Genomic DNA, 22,660 nt, shown 5'->3' on the forward strand with positions numbered 1-22,660 from the left:
AAGAACTTGCACTAGGCTCTTTGTAGTTATTCCGTATCCCTAGGTAGGTGCCGCACCGGTGCCCATTACAGGTGCCCTTTGTAGTCGTTCATGAATCTTCGTTAAAGAGTTGTAACATTTTTAGGGTATCGCTATCCAAATTGGAAAAGTCATTGCGAGTGTTACTTGAGTATTGTGTACGGGTTCCGTATCTGTCGTTTGCTTAGTAATTAGAAATGGATATTAAGGGAATTGAGATGAAAAGTTTGAAGTTATTTAATTAAGATCGAAAATAATTATGATTTAAAATGAAGTTTGTAAACTTGAATAAACTCTCTCTCTCTTTCTCTCTCTCTTGAAAGACAGGTGTTGTGTTAAAGGTACAATAATATTTAAAAAAAATACTTTTATACTGTTCAATTTTCTTTTCAAATACCATACGAATTACCTATAGATATTAAATTATCTGAGTAATAATTATATGCCTAATAAAGATACAGAAAACCGAATATTAAGATACGTTTAGGTACAATTATTTTAAACACATACCTACATGTACTTACTAACAAGTAAAAAACACGCAATTTATAAAACTTATTTCAACTAATTTTATACTTAATTTACGCAAAAAGAAAGTCCTTAATCGCTGTCAAGAAAGATATATGCGATGGCAATCACTTCATTAATTACTTTAAATCCGAATCACCTACAAAAGAGACAAGAAACGAAATTAAAAATAAAACTGCAATAAACAATACTGAGTCATTGTTCGCAAAAAATACAAAAAAAAGTCAACCTCGCTCTAATTTTGAAGGTGGAAATGCTAATAAACATTTTCTTTGTAAAATACAGAAATGCGCTAGTGTTAAAAATCAATATTTTGTTGAAGGAGTAAGAAAGTTTAGACATAGAAGTTTACACAGTTTTTGCTAGTACGGGTTAAAGTACAAGTTAAAGGGTGTTTAGTTGTGTGAGTGAGGTTAGAGGAGGCCCAATCATCACCCTTCCCAATTCCCGATTCCCCAACAACCCTTCAATTCCTAACCCCAAAAGGCCGGCAATGCACCTGTATCGCCTCTGGTGTTTTAGGTGTCCATAGGCGGCGGTGATTGTTTATCATTAGGTGATCCGTCTGTTCGGCATAAAAATCTCTCTTAATGGTCCAATTCTGCTACTATGAGTAGATTGCAGTATAATCTTGGTGACTGATAACGGCACCACTCGTCGTTGATCCGATTTTCGATGATTTAAAAATTGCTTTCGATTTTAATGTATTAAATAAAAAAAATCGGTCTAGATTAAATATTGTTTTACCTGTACCTTGCAATTTACTTGCAACATAACAAATATATAAAAAAAAAATATTACACCCATTTTTGCCAACACAATGTACCCAAAAATAAATACACCTTTGAAAACCAAATTAAATCATGTATGAAAAGGATTATGCTTGAATTGACGTGAAAAGCTGATTCGTTGGTAAAAGATTCACTATACTATAGAAAATATTTCGGACCTCGGTCGGGAGTGGATGGTCGGTTGAGTAAATTGGACCAATATTTTATACCTCTTTATTACAAACTGTACATGAAATAGGACGACTCGGATATCCAAACGTCACTAATAATAAAAATGTTTTTATTGTATCACTCATTATTTGGAGTTCCATATGTAATTTGTACAAGAATAGTGGTTATTATTTCAGGTGCGGGAGAGCCACGCTTCGATACGAATGGACCTGCTCGGCCAGAGTGATACCACGGGCTCACAGAAAACCGACGTGAAAAAATGCTTGTGTTGTGTGACTGAGGTTAGCCAGGGCCCAATTATCCCCCTTCCCAATCCTCGATTACAACCCCTAAATTCCTAACCACCAAAACGCCGACAACGTATTTGTAACGCCTCTGGTATTTTGGGTGCCCATGCCATTTACCTACTGATCTCATAAAGCAACTGATGACAAATAAATGAGCAAGCAAGCTATGGGTCTAGCAAATGAACAGGTCATAAAGTACAAATTACCTTGACATTTTATTTACTTATTTACATCAACTACTAAATAAATAAACGCTAAACCAAAATGCCAAAACGATTACAAAAAATAAACTTTACACATTAAAAGCCCACGGAACCATAACGTAGTAGCGTACGAGTGATTCATACAAACGTTATCGAGTGTACCAGTAGCAGTTGCCAACTGGCAACCTCGCAACATTTGATAAACACTGCAATACATAATCTTGTACTCTTGTAGTGTGGAGGAATACGGAGACAGGTGTATTTCTGGGATATTGAGAGATTTGAGACTGAGTCAGCGAAGTATTTCGGGGTTTACGGGTTTTGATTGCTGACTGGACTAGACAGCTTGAAATTGGATTTGTGTCTTAATTATTAGATGTTATGAAGAAATTTTTTGCTATAATGTTGAGTAAAAAAATTTGTTGTTAGTCATAGTCAGTTATTGACAGGCCCAGAGCGTCGGAAGTCGATATGTAGGTATATAGAGTGGTTAAGTTCATTTTCTTCACGCATCATTTAATGGAATTATGTGTTTAAAAACAAAACCAAGATGGGTGTGTAATGGCAACTCTATATAATTCCACATAAAGAGAACACGTGCAGTCTCCAGCACTATGTAAAGACGACTGGCAGACCTTTGACTGACAGGTGACCGCCGCCGATTGCCCGAATTGTTTTTGATTGTGTATACCATGTTATTGACTCCTATTTATTTCGAACAAGATACAAAATGCAAGTGTAGCCATTGTTTAGGGCTATTACGCGGTATGCATTATTTATTTATTTACTTAAAGTAAAATTATTAATTTGGGAGTACTGTACATACATAATATGTGTTATTAATCATGAGACATATCTTAGTCTTAGTCTATTAAAGCGAATGTACTAAAGTAATTCAATATTACGAAGCGATTTTCTATTCTGTCACACTCAACACGCAGGCTAGATAATTCCACCGTTTTTATCAAATTTAATTTGATAGAAAGCGTCAAGTGTAACAGCTATATCACAGGTCATTGAACTCCAATTCATTTATTTCGCTGTCTTATGATAAATTGTTTGTGAATGTCACACTAGCTTGTAATGAAATAAATATAAAATGAAGATATATTTTTTTTAATAAAACTAGAGATTCCTTTATTCAGAACCTTGAGTTTTTTAATAAGTAAGTTCATTGAAACTCCAGTAGAGTTTTTATTCGTAGAAAATACTATTACTTGGTCATCGTTCATACATACTTCATACTATATCGTTACATAATTTTCAATCAGTTGTCAGAGAAAATTAATTTTGTCTAATTATTTGTCTAGTTATTAGGTACATAGCTGCGGACTAGGAACGGGGTGGTTTTTAGTAAGTAAATGTCTGAAACTCCCTGTCGCCTCGCCCAAGGCGGGAGAAGTCATTGGATGATTTCTCCCCCCCTCCTTAAAATAGGTACATAGAGTCCAAAATACTAAATTAAGACTTCCGTTATTATTTTTAGTACATACCTACAATAGTTAATGGTTATTACATTACTGTTCATTTTTCTACGTCACCACAGTAAATGTATTATAAATTACAAGACAAACACAGGTCTAAATTACCATTGTACTAACCACGTATCACTCTAAAACCAACTTTACTGTCATGATGTTAAAGTTTATTTTCCAGTCTATGTGGTATATAAAGAAAAGTACCTAAAGTTGAAAGTCTAAAACCAATTGTATTCTTATAGTCTGAAAGGCGACTTTCCTTTGTCTACCTAACATATGAAGAATAGTACATAATGTTAGCAATTAAGGGCCGGCCCACCTTACAAATGGTTTTGTTATGCCTAACCCGACGATCCTTTTCCAATGGAACTATTTTTTTCTCAGAAAATATACTGGCAGCTTAATGGCTACTTTAATTTATTTTGTGATTATAAGAAAAAGGGAGATTGAGTATAATAAGTGTTTTGGTTAGAATTTTCTTTGTTCTCTTTAATGTAGTTTTTGTGTGATTTTTTTTCTGAATATAAATCTTGTGTATTTATAACGTACATTGTGGCTATATTTATTTACTATAAAGTTACTATTATTTCTAAAATCCCAATTCCATTTATTACCGCTCTACTAACGACCAATAGGTGCAATAGTTTAAGGGTGATTTTCCTACGAAGATTTAATAGCTAAGTTATGAAACTATGTGTCAGTTTTAACAGATACTAAGCTATGTAGCTGAACTAGTAAAGTGTGCTACGAAGATGCGCCGCCGCAAGGTAGCTGTATGAGGAAGATGCGCAGCTAGAGTATGTGATGTATCGACAGTAGGGAAGCCATTCATGGCATGCATCTTTCCATATAAAAACATAGCTTAGCTAAATCCGTTTCAACCAGTGCTAAGCTAAGTGTATCAATAAATATGATTGATAAAAGCCAAACGCATCTACAGCAACACATCATAGCACATCTCTGATGGAAAAGCATGCTAACACACACTATGGTAGATAATAAACAAATGAACACCATAATCTGCACGATCACATAAATGCATCAGATACTCACACTAAGGGATTAGCTCACGTAAATTCATACCGTACAGCATATACTAGCACTACAGGTGTGTGGGAGCTTATTAACACATGGCCACACATGCACCTGCCCGAGCCATGATTAGTTTGGTCTATTTGTTTCATAACTCTGTATATAGAGTGGGGAATAAATTAGAATAGACAAGGATAAAAGCGAGGATGGTTGTTAGTGATTTTAACAGGTGTGTGTGTATTTTAGCTTCTTATGTAGGTACTGTTTCATTTTTATTTGACACTGACTATGACTAACAATACCACAATTATGGCACAGATGCTGTCGAAATAATTCTATACTAATATTATAAAGCTGAAGAGTTTGTTTGTTTGTTTGAACGCACTAATCTCAAGAACTACTGGTCCGATTTGAATAATTCTTTTTGTGTTGAATAGTGCATTTATCGAGGAAGGCTATAGGCTATAAAACATCACGCTATGACCAATAGGAGCCAAGCAGAGCGGGTGAAACCGCGCGGAAGTAGCTAGTTTATAATATAATTGGATAATTGCAACTGGCTGCCGCGCAACTGGCTATCGGGTGCATTACCGTACGGAGCAACTCTGTGTGATCCTAAAATTTTTATTTCGGGTATGGAGCAAAGTTTAATAACATAATTTGATTTTAATACTCTTTCGCAGTTATTAACCGTTTAATTGGTGATTATTGAACAGCTTAATCAATGGGTTATCAAGATTAAATAGGGTGGGTTTAAAGTATAGAACAACTGAAATTATACGAATCTAATATAAAACGCAATAAAAAAGTATTAATACGAATCACTGGAATAATACTGTATTTTCATTATCAGTAATTTTCTAAAATATCGTAAAGATAATTAATAAATTTTTATTACAACCAAGGTCGTTGAATATTCAATCAGCGTCCTGAATCTGTCTATAAAACTCTAATGAAGTGATCAAAGCCAAAGCCTAGGTAATTGACTTCAACGATTATGTTTATTATAAGATTTCTCTTGGCCATCCAATTATACGAATGAGCTCCGTTGGTATAATATAGTCCTAGGAAAAATATTATGTTAGGCTTGTTAAAATAAAGGTCTGTCTGGGTTCCTAGATAAATGCTGATTAGTCAGGAACGATTCCATTTCTTTGTTCTCATTAATATCTTATAGTTTCTGCCAGCGGCTTCGCCCGCGTTCCCCGGAGTAAAAATATATGTGTATTATTCCAGACTCTACTACAAATTTCATCCCGATCCCTTCAGCCGTTTTGACGTGACTAAATAAAAAAATATACACTTAAACTCACAAACTTTCGCATAGTACACATACAAGTTCCTAAGAAAAATATTTATGGTGGAAAAAACAAACTGCATAGTTGCGCAGAAGCCTCTATTTAGACTCTATTTTTATGACGTAGGAGGCAAACAGGTATAGGGATCACCGGACAATAAGTAATTAGCGATGACGATGACACACGTAACACTAGACGAGCTACAAATGCAAATATTGAAATATTCTTATTTAGATGCCCTGATTTTACGACGTGGAGGAAAAAGTAGGTATTAGATTTTTATGTATTTCCTAGGAACATTTTCTTAAACAGACTGTAACGTCGTAAAGACTCGGGTTTTATTGTTCCGTACTTTACTGCCTGCTATTTTCTTAGAGTGTGATTGTGATTCGAACATTACATTTCAATTTGGATCGAAATGGAATCACTTTTAAAATATTACTTACTTCATATTTTTTTTAAAGGTTATTCGGTTGATCTTTAATTTGATTGATTCAAATTGATGCTGATATAATTCAAATAATATTTAGTAATTTCATTTAGATTAATTTTGAATGTTATATTTTTTTAAGTGTAAACAGTGCAAATACTATCGTAAGATATGTCAAACAATTTCTAGAAAACCGAGTGATTTGAAAGACAGGTTTAATTATTGATGTAACCTATAACATATTTTGAGCGTGTTTGCAAAAAATATACTAAGTTTGTAACGGCTACGGATGCCAAAGTCATGAGATTGCATAATTAAACGACTACTACAATTTTTAAAAGCAACTGCATATAACCACCACATAAAGACAAAAGGCCAAGACAATCGTAAAAGACAAATAAAATTGTGTTAACCTAAATAAACATCGTTACAATAATGAGAGGTTGTTGACGTCAGTGCGGTCAAATAATCGAATGTGTGGGCGGAAAGTGCTTGGCAAAAAGACGAATGTGAACCTATTTCAGGTTTAGTGTTATTGTCAGTCCGTTTTGTGGTTATAGCTACGTACCTACTACCGAATCTTTGGGTTACGTATTGTAATAAAGTTGGATTGTTAAATTAGGTGGGAATGTCTTCGAATACTGTTGTAGTGATCGATTTACAAGAAGTGTAAGTTAGCAAGCAGTGGAACTGTATTTATTGATTGGCTGTTGGTAATGTTGTTCGTAATTTTGGGTTTAATTTTATTATTGTGTCAGGCAAATATGTCATTTAAGATTCTGTTTTGCTACTACTACTCCTCCTGCTTTTCGAGCCGGAACCGAGATAAACCGGTAATTTTCTATGTTTATTTAAATAGCTAAGCTCATGGTCTGAAATGGTGATCGGTATTCAAATATTTTTATGATATGGCAAGAAAGTGGATGTTCCATAGAAAAATTGCTCTTTTTTAACCCACCTTGGTCATTTAGGCATTTTAAAATCATATTATTATGTTGGGTACAGACACAAACAAACGCACAAAGCTCTCATAGTACCTAACTGCTTCTCAAAACTCCTTAGTTCCTCTAATTATGCAACACAAACACATAGTAAAACTACAATAAACACATTAGGTGCCGCAAATACAACAGAAATAGGAGACCTGGTCGTTAAGTCGGCCTGTCAATTTGTCTTGGAGATTCAGTGCAATTATGAACGGTCACCTGACTCGCTGCCAAGGTGTGAGTAATGGCGCCACGCTGACACATACGAAGTAATTTTAGTACGATGTGCAGATAGTTTTGGTAACAATTTATTTACAGGTGGTATAGGTTTTTTGTACTGGTTTTGGGTGTTTATATATTTTGGTTAGAGGTGAATTCATACTAGTAGGTGTTTAGTGTAGATATCTGTACTTACTATAAATCGATATTATACATATATATATATATATATATAGTATGGTTCAAAAGTTCATCATATTTAAAAAGCTGATTTAGTTTAAGTATGGTTTATGTTGTGTGCATCTAAAGTTCCCGTATTTTCCTGTTATTGCAAATATTTCAGGAAATGCTGCATTGAAAGTCAATTACGCTAATCTTTTTGCTAGTCACAAAATACGTGGAACTTTCTCGAAAATAATAATCATAGCATCACAATTCCCGAACACAATTTCTAGGTATTCCGTTAAAAATACAAAGACACTATTCAAAACAAGTGCACATCTCATATTCAAGAATAACAAAAGAAATACGAAATTCTTGTTTTAAAATAATACTCAAAGACGCACTAGTGACATTTGAATTGAAAACATACTCTAATTACAGTTTCCCATTACCAACGTATGGGGAACTTCAGCACTGTGATCTGTGGTGTTCATCAACGTGTTTAATTTCAAATGGGGTGTGGTTTCATAGAGAAATTAACGGAGATAGTGAAAATTATTTTATAAGAAATTCCTTATGTGTTTGATAACGAAATATTAATAGTTGTATTTTTTATAACTGACTGAAAGTGGCAGTCGAGACAAGAGATGTTTACAATTGGTCTAACGTAGTAGAGATGATAACTACAGAACACAAATGTGAAAGTTTGTTTGGATATTTGTCTGTCAATCACGCTGAAACTACTGAATGGATTTTGATGAAATTTTGTATACAGACAGACACAGACAGAGGATATGAGCTGTATTGGGTGACCGGATACTTTTTATCACACGGGAAAGCGGGCTAAAGCTAGTATGAATAAAAATATTAGGGATTCATTTTCAAGATGTCACGCTTGATAGTAGCATGTATCTATACATGCTTTTATTTGACAAGAGAGAGGAAGGAAAACTATATTGAAATACCCTTCTCTATAATCAGGGTGTGAAAGGATAAGTCCTTGACCAAGTTACGTCACGCGGACCAACTGTTCTTAAGGTTAAGCCAAGGATGTGTTGTCGGTTTCTTCTTTAAAAGTTGATTTTATTGTTAACTTTTTCCTTATAAGTAGGTATTTGTGTTTCAACCTGGTGTTTGATCCTGTTCTTTGATGTGAAAGCAAGATTTTCCATATTTATTTTTATTTCTATAGTTTACTCCTTTCCGTATTTTGCATACGTTATAAACCGGTATAAAATCTGGTTGAGAATTATTTTGCTTTCGATTTGTTGCTGGTGGACGCTTTTGGACCGTGAGCCTGCAAGAGTTGGTTAATTTAGTATGGGGATGATGACGGGACATGAAAATTAAAAATGTATTTAGTCCGTCAGTTAAATAATGAAAAGGTAGGCGTCCATCCGTCCGTCAGATAGATAAAAAAAATAAGTTTAGGAGTGGGAGCAAAAGTGTCATTTCTACGTATAAAACGTATCTAGAAGTGAAGGTACGCAATATTTTAAATCAATAAATATAATACATTTTCAAAAGTATTAATTTCCGTAAGAAAAAAAATATACGTATCTAATGTTTTAAAAAAATCTACCAGACGGACATTAAACTAAAAATATGTTATATACTTACCTAGGATAGGTAAGTATATGACATATTGACATTACATAATTATAATTAAAACTAGAAATAATACAGCCTTACTCTATAACAACATAAACAATCCTTCAATACTACAATAACAAACCCACCACGATAGTAACACCGCACAAATGTTGCGTGAGCTGTTTCTATTCAAATACGTCGTGTAAAGCAATATGAAGTAATGAGACGAGGCATCTAGTTCATTTATCCTAGAAAATGTACTAACAAACACTATTTCATTTGATATTATATTGAAGGAATTTACCTTCGAGTCTTCTAAGGTATTTCGTGTAATGAGTATCTGGTTGATACAAGAGAATTACTCGAGTTCAGCGACTGTTTAGCTATTTAATTAAAGGTGCTAGTATCAGAATGATTGTATTAGGCTTTGATGTGAAGTGGAGATGGAGTTTTAAGAATTTGGTGATGAATGGGATATATTATTTTTAATTATATTAGAATTAAAGAACGTTACGGTGTTGTCTTTATATGGTTATTGTAAGAAATAGAACTTTTGGTTTTAGTTTTGACTGAAATAACATTGGAAAGAAATCACCGTAATATATGTATTATGGTGATGCAATAATAAGAATGTTATATTCATATAAGATCACCTACGAATATGACAAAAGAAAATATCTAGTGAACTGATAACCAATTCTTTTTATTGTAAAACTAAAATATAATAGAAACAACAACACGCTACAGGTATAGTATAAAAAGTAAAGATACTCAACAAGTCATTAGCAGCGAAATAGAAGAAGTCAAGAAATATATTATCGAAAGGAATTATGGATAACTGGTATCAATATCTCCCTCCTAAGCAGCAGTAAGACATTAAATTGTGCGTAAAAGATATAAATCAAATGTGAACGATTTATTTCGCTTTCACAAAATGATTTCGGTCATCCCTCGCTTCGACTACTGTGAAAACGTCCTCGAATTTTATCTTAAGTATTATTTAATGGTTGCAATAAATTATAAAGTCTTTTGAACTTTTTTTTCTATAAGTGGTTTTAGAGTGATAAGTGTATAAGCCGTACTCAGAGTCATTTAACGATTACTGAAACATTTCCTTAGCAACGATTTTGTTTTGAACAAAATTGCTAAGGAGTAAATGATAAATGATAAATGATATGTATTTTGCAAATAGGTTACAATGTAACTCTTTTACACGTCAATGTCTTAAATAACTAGATGAGGCGAATGAATCGTCAACCCTGTATTTGTTAGTGTACTATTTAAGTAAAAATATAAGGTATACCGTTTTTGCGCCGACCCGTTCTTATCTTCTTACATCAAACACACTCTCCAAACGTTGATTAAAATGAAACAATTGTTACAATGCACGACGCTACTGTCCACAGTGACTAAGCTCCACGTCAGTTGCAACATCGAGTGTTCCAAATGACCTGAACACAATTGTTTCACGACAAGCCAACAGTAGTTAATGATGTTTGTAAACCGTCCAATAATACTCAACAAATTCCCCGAAACGAGCAATAAAATATACATAAAAGAAACAAAACTGAACATTTCACAGCAATAAATATTCAAAAGATTACCAAAATTATCATCACATTTTATTTCGGCTTAATCTTCCGTACAAATCTTATGGAGGCGTAATATTTTTATACAAATCACAAAATAATGAACTACGGTGAAATTATCTTTGCGAATTTAATGTTTGAATTAAAAACTGCCCTTTTATCCAGGGGATAAAAATCTTATTTGTGATATTAGACCGAAAACCTCATATATGTGGGTCGTACTAATTATTTTATTACGTTGGATGTCGGTCGCGGATCCGAAGCTTAGGGCGGGTGGGATTATTTAATAAAATAATATTCCGACCGAAAGGAGCCGGAGATTACAAAAAGAATAGATAAGTGAGGGTCTGGATGAATTATTTAGAGCGTGTAAATGAAATATGTTCTGTATGTAGAAAGATGGTGAATTATGGGAATGAATTTTATTATTATCTACTGTTCTGTTACGGGGAAATTTGTTATGTGAGTCTGGTTGGTAATTATGAGCGTGGTAGATAATGATTATGGGCTATTTTATATTCATAGCGGTTTTTGCACGTAATAATTATTATGAATAGTTATTTTCGTTTCTTCCTTTAGTGTAGTACTCTTTTGGAGTTGATGTTACTTGACTCTTTACAGACTATTAGATAATATATAATTTAGAATAACTGGAATAGTATTAAAGCTGTACACAACTAAATTATGTGTATGTAGCTTTCCTCTACGACATCTGTTTTTTCCACACTAATAAACATTGAATTTAATTTCCAAACGAATAAATCAAAACCTGACGACATTAAAATGTTACTAAAACTAAACACAACCCTTACTTACAAAACAATAAAAGCAACTCAAAGGACTAATGCTCATCCGACCGTACAACCACTAAGGAATAGTAACGTAAAGTATCCAAATATTTCAATAAGTTCCTTCACCTTATAAAGGACCCGATACTCTTTCGTAAAGTTTCGAGGTAAGCCCGTAATTAGACGAGCTTGTTGTAAACATCAAAGCCGATTTTATGAGATTCTCAACGAAGCGAGCTTGATAAAACATCTTTTATGTTGATCCCATAACGCGAGTTTGAACAAGTATCTTGCTAATTTGATTTTAATTAAATTTTAGTTAAATTAATTAGGTAATGTGCTACAAAGTTTGGTAGAAGTTTCATGTTCGTGTTTGTTTTTGTTTTGTTTCGTTGTGTAACTGTTATTATGATATTTAATTTTACTTCGAGGGTCAATGTCAATTAAATGTACTCGTCGCTCATACTTATACATAGAATGTATTATAATTACTTATACTGCAGAATAAAAGCCCCATGAAGTGTGAGAGAGCCATGCTTCGGCACGAATGGACTGGCTCGACCGTAGTGATACTACAGCCTCACAGAAAACCGACGTGAAACAACGATTTCGTTGTGTGAGTGAGTTTACCAGAGGCCCTTTCCTAATCCCCGATTCCCCACAACCCCTAAATTCCTTACCCCCAAAAGGCCTGCAACACACTTGTTTGGCAGCAATTGCTTACCATCAGGTGATACGTTCGCTCGTTTCCCTGCTTATTCAATAAAAAAAATATAATATTTTTTTTATATAATACTTTTGCGTCACATCCCTATTTCGTTGACGTTTAAAATAGAACACTCAATATCATTTCATAACCGACGAAAATAACCAAAATATTTATAAATATAAAAATAGAGTTTTTCTTCCGCATCCCTCAATAAGCTGTCTGAAACATAATAGTGTTGTCGATACCACATTTCCTGGGAATGTCGATAGATGGCAGATATTTCTGGCGGGCCGCCAAATTCAGGCGCGCCGTGTCAAAATAAATGGCCCCTTCGTAACTTTTATAATACTCGTAGTGTCATAAAATAAATGAGTTGTATTAATCGTGTCGTGTCTCTATGCCAATTAAATATAACAATATATTCTTGTCACTTTCTCTGCTATGGACATTCATTAAGTTCTTGTTTTTAGTCGCGTGTGTTATTTTTTTTTTTTGGAACTTTGTTTTATTGTCGCGTGATGAATGTGTTCGGTGTAATGTGTGTGTTTGTCTGGCTGGATGTGTAATTAGAATGTTTGTTTTTTTTTTAAAAGCACCTGTTTAGTTTGTATTAACATTGGTCATTTCTTATTAGGGGAAAATTATTAATTGCTTAAGATATGTGTCTAGTTATGTTATTATGTAGGTATTTAATTTTGTCTTATTAACACACAAATAGGTAATAGGATGGGAACTGAACTTGAAATTGTACTCCTCATAAAAGATACCTATTCAAAAACTCAAATACTGAAAATCTTTTGCAAACACTTCCAAGACAAAAGTACAGACTCAATCACAACACGATTTTCAACCTAAAAACTCAAAAAAAAAAGTGTTGGAAATCCAATAAAAACTCCAGGAATAGTTTGACATGCTAGCTTACAAGGAAAATGCAGACGACGACAGACAATTTAAAAACAATAACAGCAGAAATGCATTAGTACCCCTCACACTATCGAGTGTATGAATCATGATGGTATCGCATCGCAGTCAGTCGTTCCAAGAATGGCCGCCCCATTAGGAACAATAGAAGGAACTGAAGCCGACACACTTTTGTTTAAAACAGAAGAATTTATTGAAACGAGTCGTTGTAGGTACTTATTAATACCGTTGTGTAGATTAACTAAAAATCACAGTTTACTCACGCAAATTAATGGAGAAAAGATGTACTAATTTCGAGTTACAGTATTGTAGAAGTTGTGTAGATTGCTTTGACTGCACTTAAGGGATTATTGAGTTAGACAAAATGTGTAAACTTAGTTATGGGATTTTGTAGAAAAGAAATCAATTTACATACATACATAGCCTGACACGTATCTCCCATGGGGGTAAGCAGTGGCTAAGGAACGCCAATAGCTACGATTCTTACATACCTCATGAAATTAATTTATAAGTACGAAATAAAGTGAATTTTAAGCAGCTCTGCCTACCCTATGCCTATTTTTTAGTGCTTAAATGGTAAAGTTTAAATTGAAAATATGCAGCTCTACGCATTAATCATTAAAACGGATAAAGTTATATAGACAATGTCCTTAGTTAGTTATAAAAATAATATTTAAAACTAAAAAGATACCAAATCTCTGCCTTCTCCTTAAGGTAAAAATAAAAGTACTAAATTACGTCAAGTAAGTTTAATATAGCTCTATACTCAGTGTATATATATATGTGTATAAGCCATAAATAAATAATACTCAGACAATTTCATTGTCTTTGTCTTTGACATGATTGACTATAATAACTTCAAGTTATAACTTATTTCGAGATATTTCAGTAGAAAAACATTATGAGTTTTATAGATAAAACAATATAATACATTATTCAATAAGACAATTGACAATTATGTGTAATGGTAGACTTTATTATACTTGACAAAATAAGATTTAGTTATTTGGAAATGATCTGTCTTAATGTATTTTTACTGTAGGCTTTTAAAAACGTTCGGAGCTGACTGCCTAGCGGGTTATCGAGGTTCCGGCTTGAAAGACAGGAGTATGAACGAGGTGATTTTTAGTCAAGTTTAGTTTTTCTGGAACTCAATTATTTGGTCGTAGCTGCGATGGGAATATCTTGTATAATTTTAAAATAATACTTATGAAATCGTTATTATTTTAGTCAATTATAACAGAATCATAGTATAAGTAAATAATATATAGGAAAAGATAAAATCCAAGTGATATTAGTGACAGTTAAATATAACTCCGCAGCTTTTGTAGTATTACCTACTATCAAAGATTTCCGTGGACTAAAATAGGAAAATATCAAACTACTAATTTCTGCCAGCGGCTTCATCTGCGTTCACATAAGAAAAAAATCCTATCAATGTACCAGTAAATATACAAATCAATAAAAATAATGGATAGCAAGTTTTTGTGACTGGCATTTTTTTTTTAAATGGCGTCACTTGCTCGATCTTCTTCCCAAAAACTTAAACATTGGAAAAACTTAGGTACTTTCATTATGGGTCTAACGGGATAGACACTATTATTTAAAAAAAATATATGTGTCTAAAAAAACAAATACCAACCAACCCTAGTTTTCAAACAAACTTATCATAACCCATGAATAAAATAAAGGTTGAAACATTTACAAATTACCAAAACAACGCTTAGAATGTTCGCCGCAGATCTTTTCGAGGTGGGTACATCAAAAGTTTGCCCATTAACGTAACTAGTTGAGTTCTGTTCTGTATGAAGAGTACGCCTGAAAATTTATGAATACATAATTTATTTATTACCTAACTGTTATTGCGAGAACATTCACATTACGAGTACATTGATAAATTGGAGAAAATCAACGGTATTCTGACGTTGATACGGATTTTGGGTTTTTTAAGAGAGGGGGATCATTCAACTACTTGTCATACCTTGGGCGAGGCAAAAGAGAGTGTCGAACTCGTACTGACTAAAAACTATCCCGTTCCTACTCCTGTTATTTGAGCCAGAGCCCCAGTTCACAGCTCGAGGTCAGCATCAGCCCTACTGGGCCCCATCTGTTGTGGTCTGATGGCTCTTTGAGGCGGATTTTAGGGTTACAAGTATGAAATCCCTCCATATTCCATAATATCAAAGTTTTAATAAATAATGTATGTTCATAATATTTAATTTTATATTGAGTGAAGCGTTTCTACAAAAGCATAGATACCTATTACAGAAAATAAAATATTATAAAATAATTCATTGCTTATATTATTCCATTCCACGTAAACCATTACGGTTGTAATTCTGTTAAGTTTGAGGATTTTCATGTGATAAACATAAAAAGTTCCGTATAAACAGAATTTCATTACGAACCAATGAAATGAATATCACGTACCAAATATTCGCGATATAATTTTAATATGGAAGCTCATGTTTTCACGTTACGGAGAAACATCCACTAGTTGGCTCCACTTGTGTTTACTTGTATATTCCTGTCAAGTCAATTTGTTTTCGTTTGATAGGCTCTGGAGACCTAATATAAAAGTATAACTTGTAAATGAAGTAAAACCCACTAACTTGAGCTACTTAAACCAGGCTGAAAATAAACTATACTACCTAATATTTCAAAAAGGTAAACCCGAAGCGTATTTCTTCGGCAACGAGAAACTATAACTCAAAAATGGCCCCAATTTGGACGGCACTGACTAGCAACTAATTTAAAGGGACTTACTTGGAAGACGTGAAACGAGGGCCTCATCTATTTTAAGTGGCAAACGAAAGTGAAACTTAATACTCACCATAAACTTTCGACCACTGAGCAGGCGGTCTCCAATCCGGGTAATGTTTCGGGAACTTTTCTCTCGTCCAATATGTATGCAACACCATTTTATACACAGTCATTTTATCCGGGTTGCACACGTCATTATCACCGGCTGCCGCTGCGGCCAGTGCCGGCAGCAACATCACTAGTAACAACCGCGCCATATCGATATCGGCTATCGACACTGTCACAACACTAAGGCATAGTGGTTGATGTCACAACATTTCACCTTTGTACCTGTAAGAAAACATTTTTCATGTTAATTTGACACGTATTACTGAGTAATAAAGTATTATATTAGATACTGGGTATATTGAAACTTGCTGATACATACATATAGTATGCAGGTACATAGAATAATTATTTAAAAAATATTATATTAATTATTTTCTTTAACTTAAATAAGCTTTAAGTGGGCTTATATTACCAAGTAAACAGAATAAGTATAATTCTATTCTCAGTCTTCAAAACCTCTTCTGCGGCTATTGAACTGACAGGCTCAGCATTATTAAGAAAACACCTAGTTATTAAAAAAACGATCTTATTATAACATCTAAATAAAGTCTAGATTTACTTCTCGTCTTCCATTGTCACGCATATTTACACCTACATTCTGTAACGTCGAACGAATGAATGGACGTGTTCTGAAGTAGATGCTCTTCTCTGGGTGAACGACCGATCTATTTCTGTCCCTTTGAGGTGAGATATTGGATGGATTTCTACACAACTTCTGACGCGTCTCCAAGTATTAGGCACTTGACTTAAAGGTGTCTTATTTTTCTTTAGAAATTCTCGCTTCGTAGTGTTGAGTTCAAATGTTTTGAAATGTTTTTGTTTATTTTATGAGAGTCTCGTGTTGAAATACTTTAAGATTACTTTTGTAAAGATAGCTTTATGATGATTTTGAACTGTTAGATATCTTCTTCATTTATTATAATAAAATTAGTACTGTATTTGTGGTTAATGAGAATTTATTATTTGAAGTGAATTTATAACGGTCCACAATTGCCCTTCCATTTCAATATACCCAACAGAGAATGGTCTAAAAAAACACATTGCAAACTGGAAATAAACTCAGCAACAGACCAACAAAAAAAAAATATAATTTTACAAAACGTCCGTTCCCCATACAATACCATTATTAGAGAAAGAGTTTACTTAAACTTACAAATACAGTACCTATACCTGCATATTTATATAACAAGTCGCTACATACTCTCGTTAAAACCACAAACTGAAAAAGTTCATGAAAAAAAGGCTATTTGTAAAGCAAACTCGGACTTAATTGTTACAGAAGCGATATACGTTACGTTCGACTTTAAAAAAATACACGGACATTCCAGTAGGCATATTTTATATCTCTGAAAACGGGAGCGTTCGGTAGTGTAGTTAATTTTTATTGTACATCGCTATTTTAGTGGCCAGTCACTTTATTCATTTATTTATTTTCATATGGACTTTGAAATGTGTTGCAGTTGTTAATGATATGTTTATTATAATGTTCTTCGCGTGTATCCGTTTTTATGGCTGTTTCTAATTAAGATGTTTGTCTTTCTGTTAGTCATAGTAACCGCGTTTATACTGATTTTAAAATATATCTTTTAAATAGACTTGCTATGGCCGCATTTTCCGGAGCTACGGACTACCTAGCGGGTCTACCTAGCGGGCTCCGGCTCAAAAAGCAGACGTAGGAATGGGGTGGTTTTAATGGTGTGTCAGTAAGAGTCTGACACTCCCTCTCGCCTCGCCTAAGGTGGGAGATGTCGTTGGATGATTTTTCCCCCTTTAAAAAAAAGGTCCCATTTTCTTTATCTATAAGACACGACAAATTGAAGAAAATCGATAGTATTTTTTTTATATGACAGTAATTTACAAAAAAAATAACCTGCACACACGACAAAATATTACTGGCCAAGCACAAAATAATGCTGCATATGGCGAGAGGAAGCTTTGAGTTATCATATTGAGTGATCATAAATATTCGCTGGCCAGTACGTTGTCTATGAAGGGTGGTCGACCTCTTTTTGCCAATATTTCAAAAGGAGCGTGCTGACGTAATGTCACGTCAGTATAGTCCTTTATTTGGAGCTATTCGTTATGCGTTCCACGTTTAAAATAAAGGCGGGACTGTATTGCAGGCTGGAAATAATATGACATGTTTAGTATTGGGGTTGATTTCTGTTTGTGTGTTATAATGGATAACGCTGTACTGTTTCGTACACGGTATTAAAAGCATGAACAACAAAAAAGCTTAACAAGTTTTTAAGTGTTTGACTGCCAATAGAAAACTGTTGAAGGCAAATCTTCCGCTAACGTCGGTCACCGGTGACCACCGCGGCGTTTAATGTGTTAAGAAGTTAAGAGTACATAGGTACACAAAATTAATATTGATCAGTTTGTTTTATTTTTCAGTGCCACTAAAACAGTTTAAAATAAAAGAATTCATGACAATATAAACGTAATCTGACAAAATAAATATTTATTACAAATATACTTAAAGGAAACGAACATTTCCTCTGATATATCTTATATGTAGAAAGTAGGTAGGTAATATTAATAATATAAGCTCTCGTCTCATTTTTATATAACACCAAAAATAAATCTATCACATCGACAAATAGGCCAAACCTTTCAACTAGACACTAAATGGTACAAAATTTAATCCCTGTTTTCAATAGCACATAAAATCCAATGGACGTTGTGTCGAGCTAACTTTTTATTGAGCACCGTACAAATGATGGAGGTTATTGGGCGTAACCATTAGTTCGTGATTACGGTCTAGGTACTGTTAGACTGCTAGTAAATGTGCTAGTGTTTGTAAGTACCTAATTATAGTGATATAGGTCTAAGATTTTGATTTGAGATGTTATTTTCTAAGATTTGTTACATCATTTATGTAGTCTTAAGTACTCGCTCGCTATTTGTTTAACTATGTAGTATTTCAAATTACATAATTATGGAATCAGCCATTATTTTTGTTCCAGAATAAGATTCTTAACTTAAAATTCAGGAATGGCTGGATTATTCCTTATTGAAAAGGTTATTATAAAAATATAAATACTGTAAACGGAATCTGCTTGAGGCCAACCAGTTACTTACCTATCATTGCTTTTAGTACACATAACTTTTTTTTTGTATTTGTTCAGACCATTATCCGACTTCCTACATTAAAAAAGGAACCATGTACGTATGTACCTATATATTATTAAAATAGTAACAGGAAAATTTGGTAATGATACTATTTTTATTAAAATGGGTACCGGGTTATGGAAAATTCTTTTCATATTCCATATTGGGAACTTCGCAAGAGCCTCCCACATAGTTACCTACATAAGGTCAGGAAAACATTTTATAAGTCTACAATACCTAATAATCATTTTTTTACGAAGTAAAAATAACTTATTTTGAACAACAACTCGGCTTACTAAACCTTATGTACTTTTTGAAGTTTTTATTCAGTAAGAGTCTGACTCTCCCTCTCTCCTTACCAAAAGCGAGAGAAGTCTTAAGATTGGATGATTTTCCCCTTAACACATTGAACGCTGTGGTGGTCACCGGTGACCGACGTTAGTGGAGGATTTGCCTTCAACAGTTTTCTATTGGCAGTCAAAGACTTAAAAATTGTTTAAAATACTTGTAAAATAATACAATTTTGCTAAAGAACTTATAATACTGCTCATAAAAATAACCTAAAATATCAAAAAAGGTCAAATATGTTGTTGAGATGTTTCAATTGTTTGCCACATTGCTGTCTAAGTCTAATTAGTTAAATATTATATTCATACTCATACCCAAATTCATATTCATACCCAATTAAAAATAAAATAATGTCACGTGTATGAACACTCCCTTACTTTATATACCGATATAAAAGATGTATCATTACTTCAATAAATCAGTAGGTATTTACTCATCAATTCACCTTGTTACCATTTCGCGTGATTCCAGCCACACAATCCAAAACAAAATAATCCGTGTAACAGTATTTTTCAAAGCAATCGAGATTTCATGTAGACAAAGTAGCGAGTCCGATCTCTAATACCGAGTAATCACCTCACTATATTTTTCAGAACCTTTTTCAGCGAGCGATAACGTTTGCAGTTTCAAAAGAATTAACTCGCGTGATCAGAATATATTTAGAGAACGCTGGAATGTTGGTTTTTTATTGAATTCAATTAAAATGGTTTTTAGGGCAACGTTCTTGTTCACAGTGTAAGTAGAATGTTGCGATTACAGTTTTATGTGTGTTGAATAAGATTTGTTTAAAGTATTTAGTAGTAGATACCACGGCCTCACAGAAAACAGACGTGAAACAACGCTTGCGTTGTTTCGTTGTGTGAGTGAGGTTACCGGAGGCCCGATTCCCCGCTTCCCAATCTTCCCCATCCCCATTCCCGAACAACAACCCTTACATTCCTAACTCCCAAAAAGCCGGTAACGCACTTGTAAAGCCTCTGGTGTTTCAAGTGTCCATGGGCGGCGGCGATTGCTTACCATCAGGTAATACGTCTGCTCGATAACCGGCATGTCTTATAAAAAAAATGACAAAAAGTGTTGTTGTGGTTCTTATATAGAAGTCACTTTAAAATAATTACAAACGTATTCTCCTTATCCTGTGGTCCAAAAAATGGGAAAACGTGATTTTCCTAACAGTCTGCATTAATTTTGTTGTCCTTAAAGTAATTTTCTTTTTCGATCTATTTGACTGAATATTGGTGTTAAATTGTATTGTGAACCTGATTGAAAAACAATAACCTATGGAGTTTCTTCTTCTCCATAACAAATACACGTGTAAGTAAAACATACGAACTATATAAATATGCTAATATTAACAAAAACCGCGCCCAGAACACGTACCTATTTATGTATAATTCCCAAAACGAATTCTCGTATCAGTTATCCTGTATATTTTTAAATTGAGGTTCGTCTAACAAATAAAAATATTGATAGGCTTGCCTCCCCAAGGGACCTAATACTGACGTACCTAGATCGGGTTTTATATTTACTTTTTTTGATAAAATGAAATATTGGTACGATATTATTATGTGTATCCATCGGGGATTCGTACGTGACGGTTATGTTTTGTGGTAAATCACACTTTTTTTTAATGTTAGTCCCAAAATTTAAGGTCCATCCAATCAGTCGGTATTTTTTATCAAATGTTTGTGCGTGGCTGAAATTTGTTTAAATGTGTTTTTTTTAAATTATATTCCTATTTTCATTTAATAAAAAAAAAACGTTTTTTATTAAGGTAACAGGAGTAAGTGGTCAGTTTCGTTTACCTGAACTATTCTAACAAATCATTGTCTTTAAGCATAATAAACGTAAATTGTTTATTGTTGCTATCTGATAATATAACACTGAGTTGTCAAAAGATTTCAATCAACAAATTCTCAGAATCAAAATCATTATCTCTATCTTAGGGTGCTTTTCCACCAGAGATGTGCTATGCTATGTTGCTGTGGATGCGTTTGGCTTTCACCAATCATATTCACTTGTACACATGGCTTATATGGATGGCTTTCCTACTATCGATACACCGCACATTCGAGCTACGTATCTTCCTCGCACAGTTACAAACCTTAGTATTAATGAAAACGATCACATAGTTTCACAACTTAGCTTGTACATCTTAGTAGCATAGCTACATAGCACATCTTAGATAGAAAAGCACCCTTAAACTCAGTATTCAGAATAATAATTATCATAAACAAACTTTTAATATTAAAATTTGCACAATCTGAAATCGTAGTATTAGTTTGTTTCGAAAATTAATCCCTCCCTTAATCTCCCCGCGATACAGATTCTCAAAACTTTAATATTCCGATTTAAATACTTAATTGTACTTCTATGTTGTTATAGACACTATTATCATAATTTCGGGGTAACTTTCAAAGAAGCATTAAACTTTAAGATCGTTTAAGATGATTGCGAACTGACTTTGCAGTGTTGAAACCACTAAATGTATTCAAAATGAATTTATTGTGATATTTTGTTTAGATATTTTAATATAAATTAGTATCTTAAAAAAAAAGTATCAATATCTTGAAGAAACATACTAAGGAAAATAAAACAGATAGCTAATAAATAATAGATACATATTATAGTTTAAAGTCACCATTTTCAAAAACACCTCAGCCCCATCATACAGATAATAGAAAATGATCCATAATTACGATCTTAATTCGAACAATAACCGAAGCTAATCCACCGATGGCATCCACTTTACCCGTAACATAATCCAATAACATCATTTTAGTAATTCCTCACTTTATATTAATCCCATTTTAGGCGAGCCTCCCCTGAACTCTTGTCCAACTTGTTATAACTCCCCCTTTCGTTGTTTTTCAACGAACAGTACCCCAGAGGGTAGTAATTCGATTAAGTTATTGTTTTATACCCTATCGTCACGATGTTGTACGGTTTTGTTCCTACCTATACTTGTTTGATTATTTTTTTATTGTTGGCCTGTTTTACATCATAATTCAATGGCGTGCTTTGTGGAGGTTGATTGGTTTTATTATTGTCATTGATTAAAAGATAAATTTATTATAGATATTTAGTTTTGCAAATAGGTTATAAGATAACACTTTTACACGTT

The 22,660-nt window shown here is 33.5% G+C and overlaps 1 protein-coding gene across 2 annotated transcripts in view; it reads right to left on the minus strand.

Annotated features, from left to right (window-relative positions):
• The window catches only part of LOC118276122 (spondin-2), a 54,839-nt gene that overhangs the window by 11,364 nt on the left and 20,815 nt on the right, over positions 1 to 22,660 (minus strand). For both annotated transcript variants that reach the window (XM_035594304.2, XM_035594305.2), the window contains exon 2: positions 16,037 to 16,296. In XM_035594304.2, the coding sequence (XP_035450197.2) occupies positions 16,037 to 16,223 (187 nt within the window). In that variant the 5' untranslated portion in view covers positions 16,224 to 16,296. The remainder of the gene's footprint in view (positions 1 to 16,036; positions 16,297 to 22,660) is intronic.

This window comes from Spodoptera frugiperda, chromosome 31 (assembly GCF_023101765.2).
Source record: "Spodoptera frugiperda isolate SF20-4 chromosome 31, AGI-APGP_CSIRO_Sfru_2.0, whole genome shotgun sequence".
NCBI lineage: Eukaryota > Metazoa > Arthropoda > Insecta > Lepidoptera > Noctuidae > Spodoptera > Spodoptera frugiperda.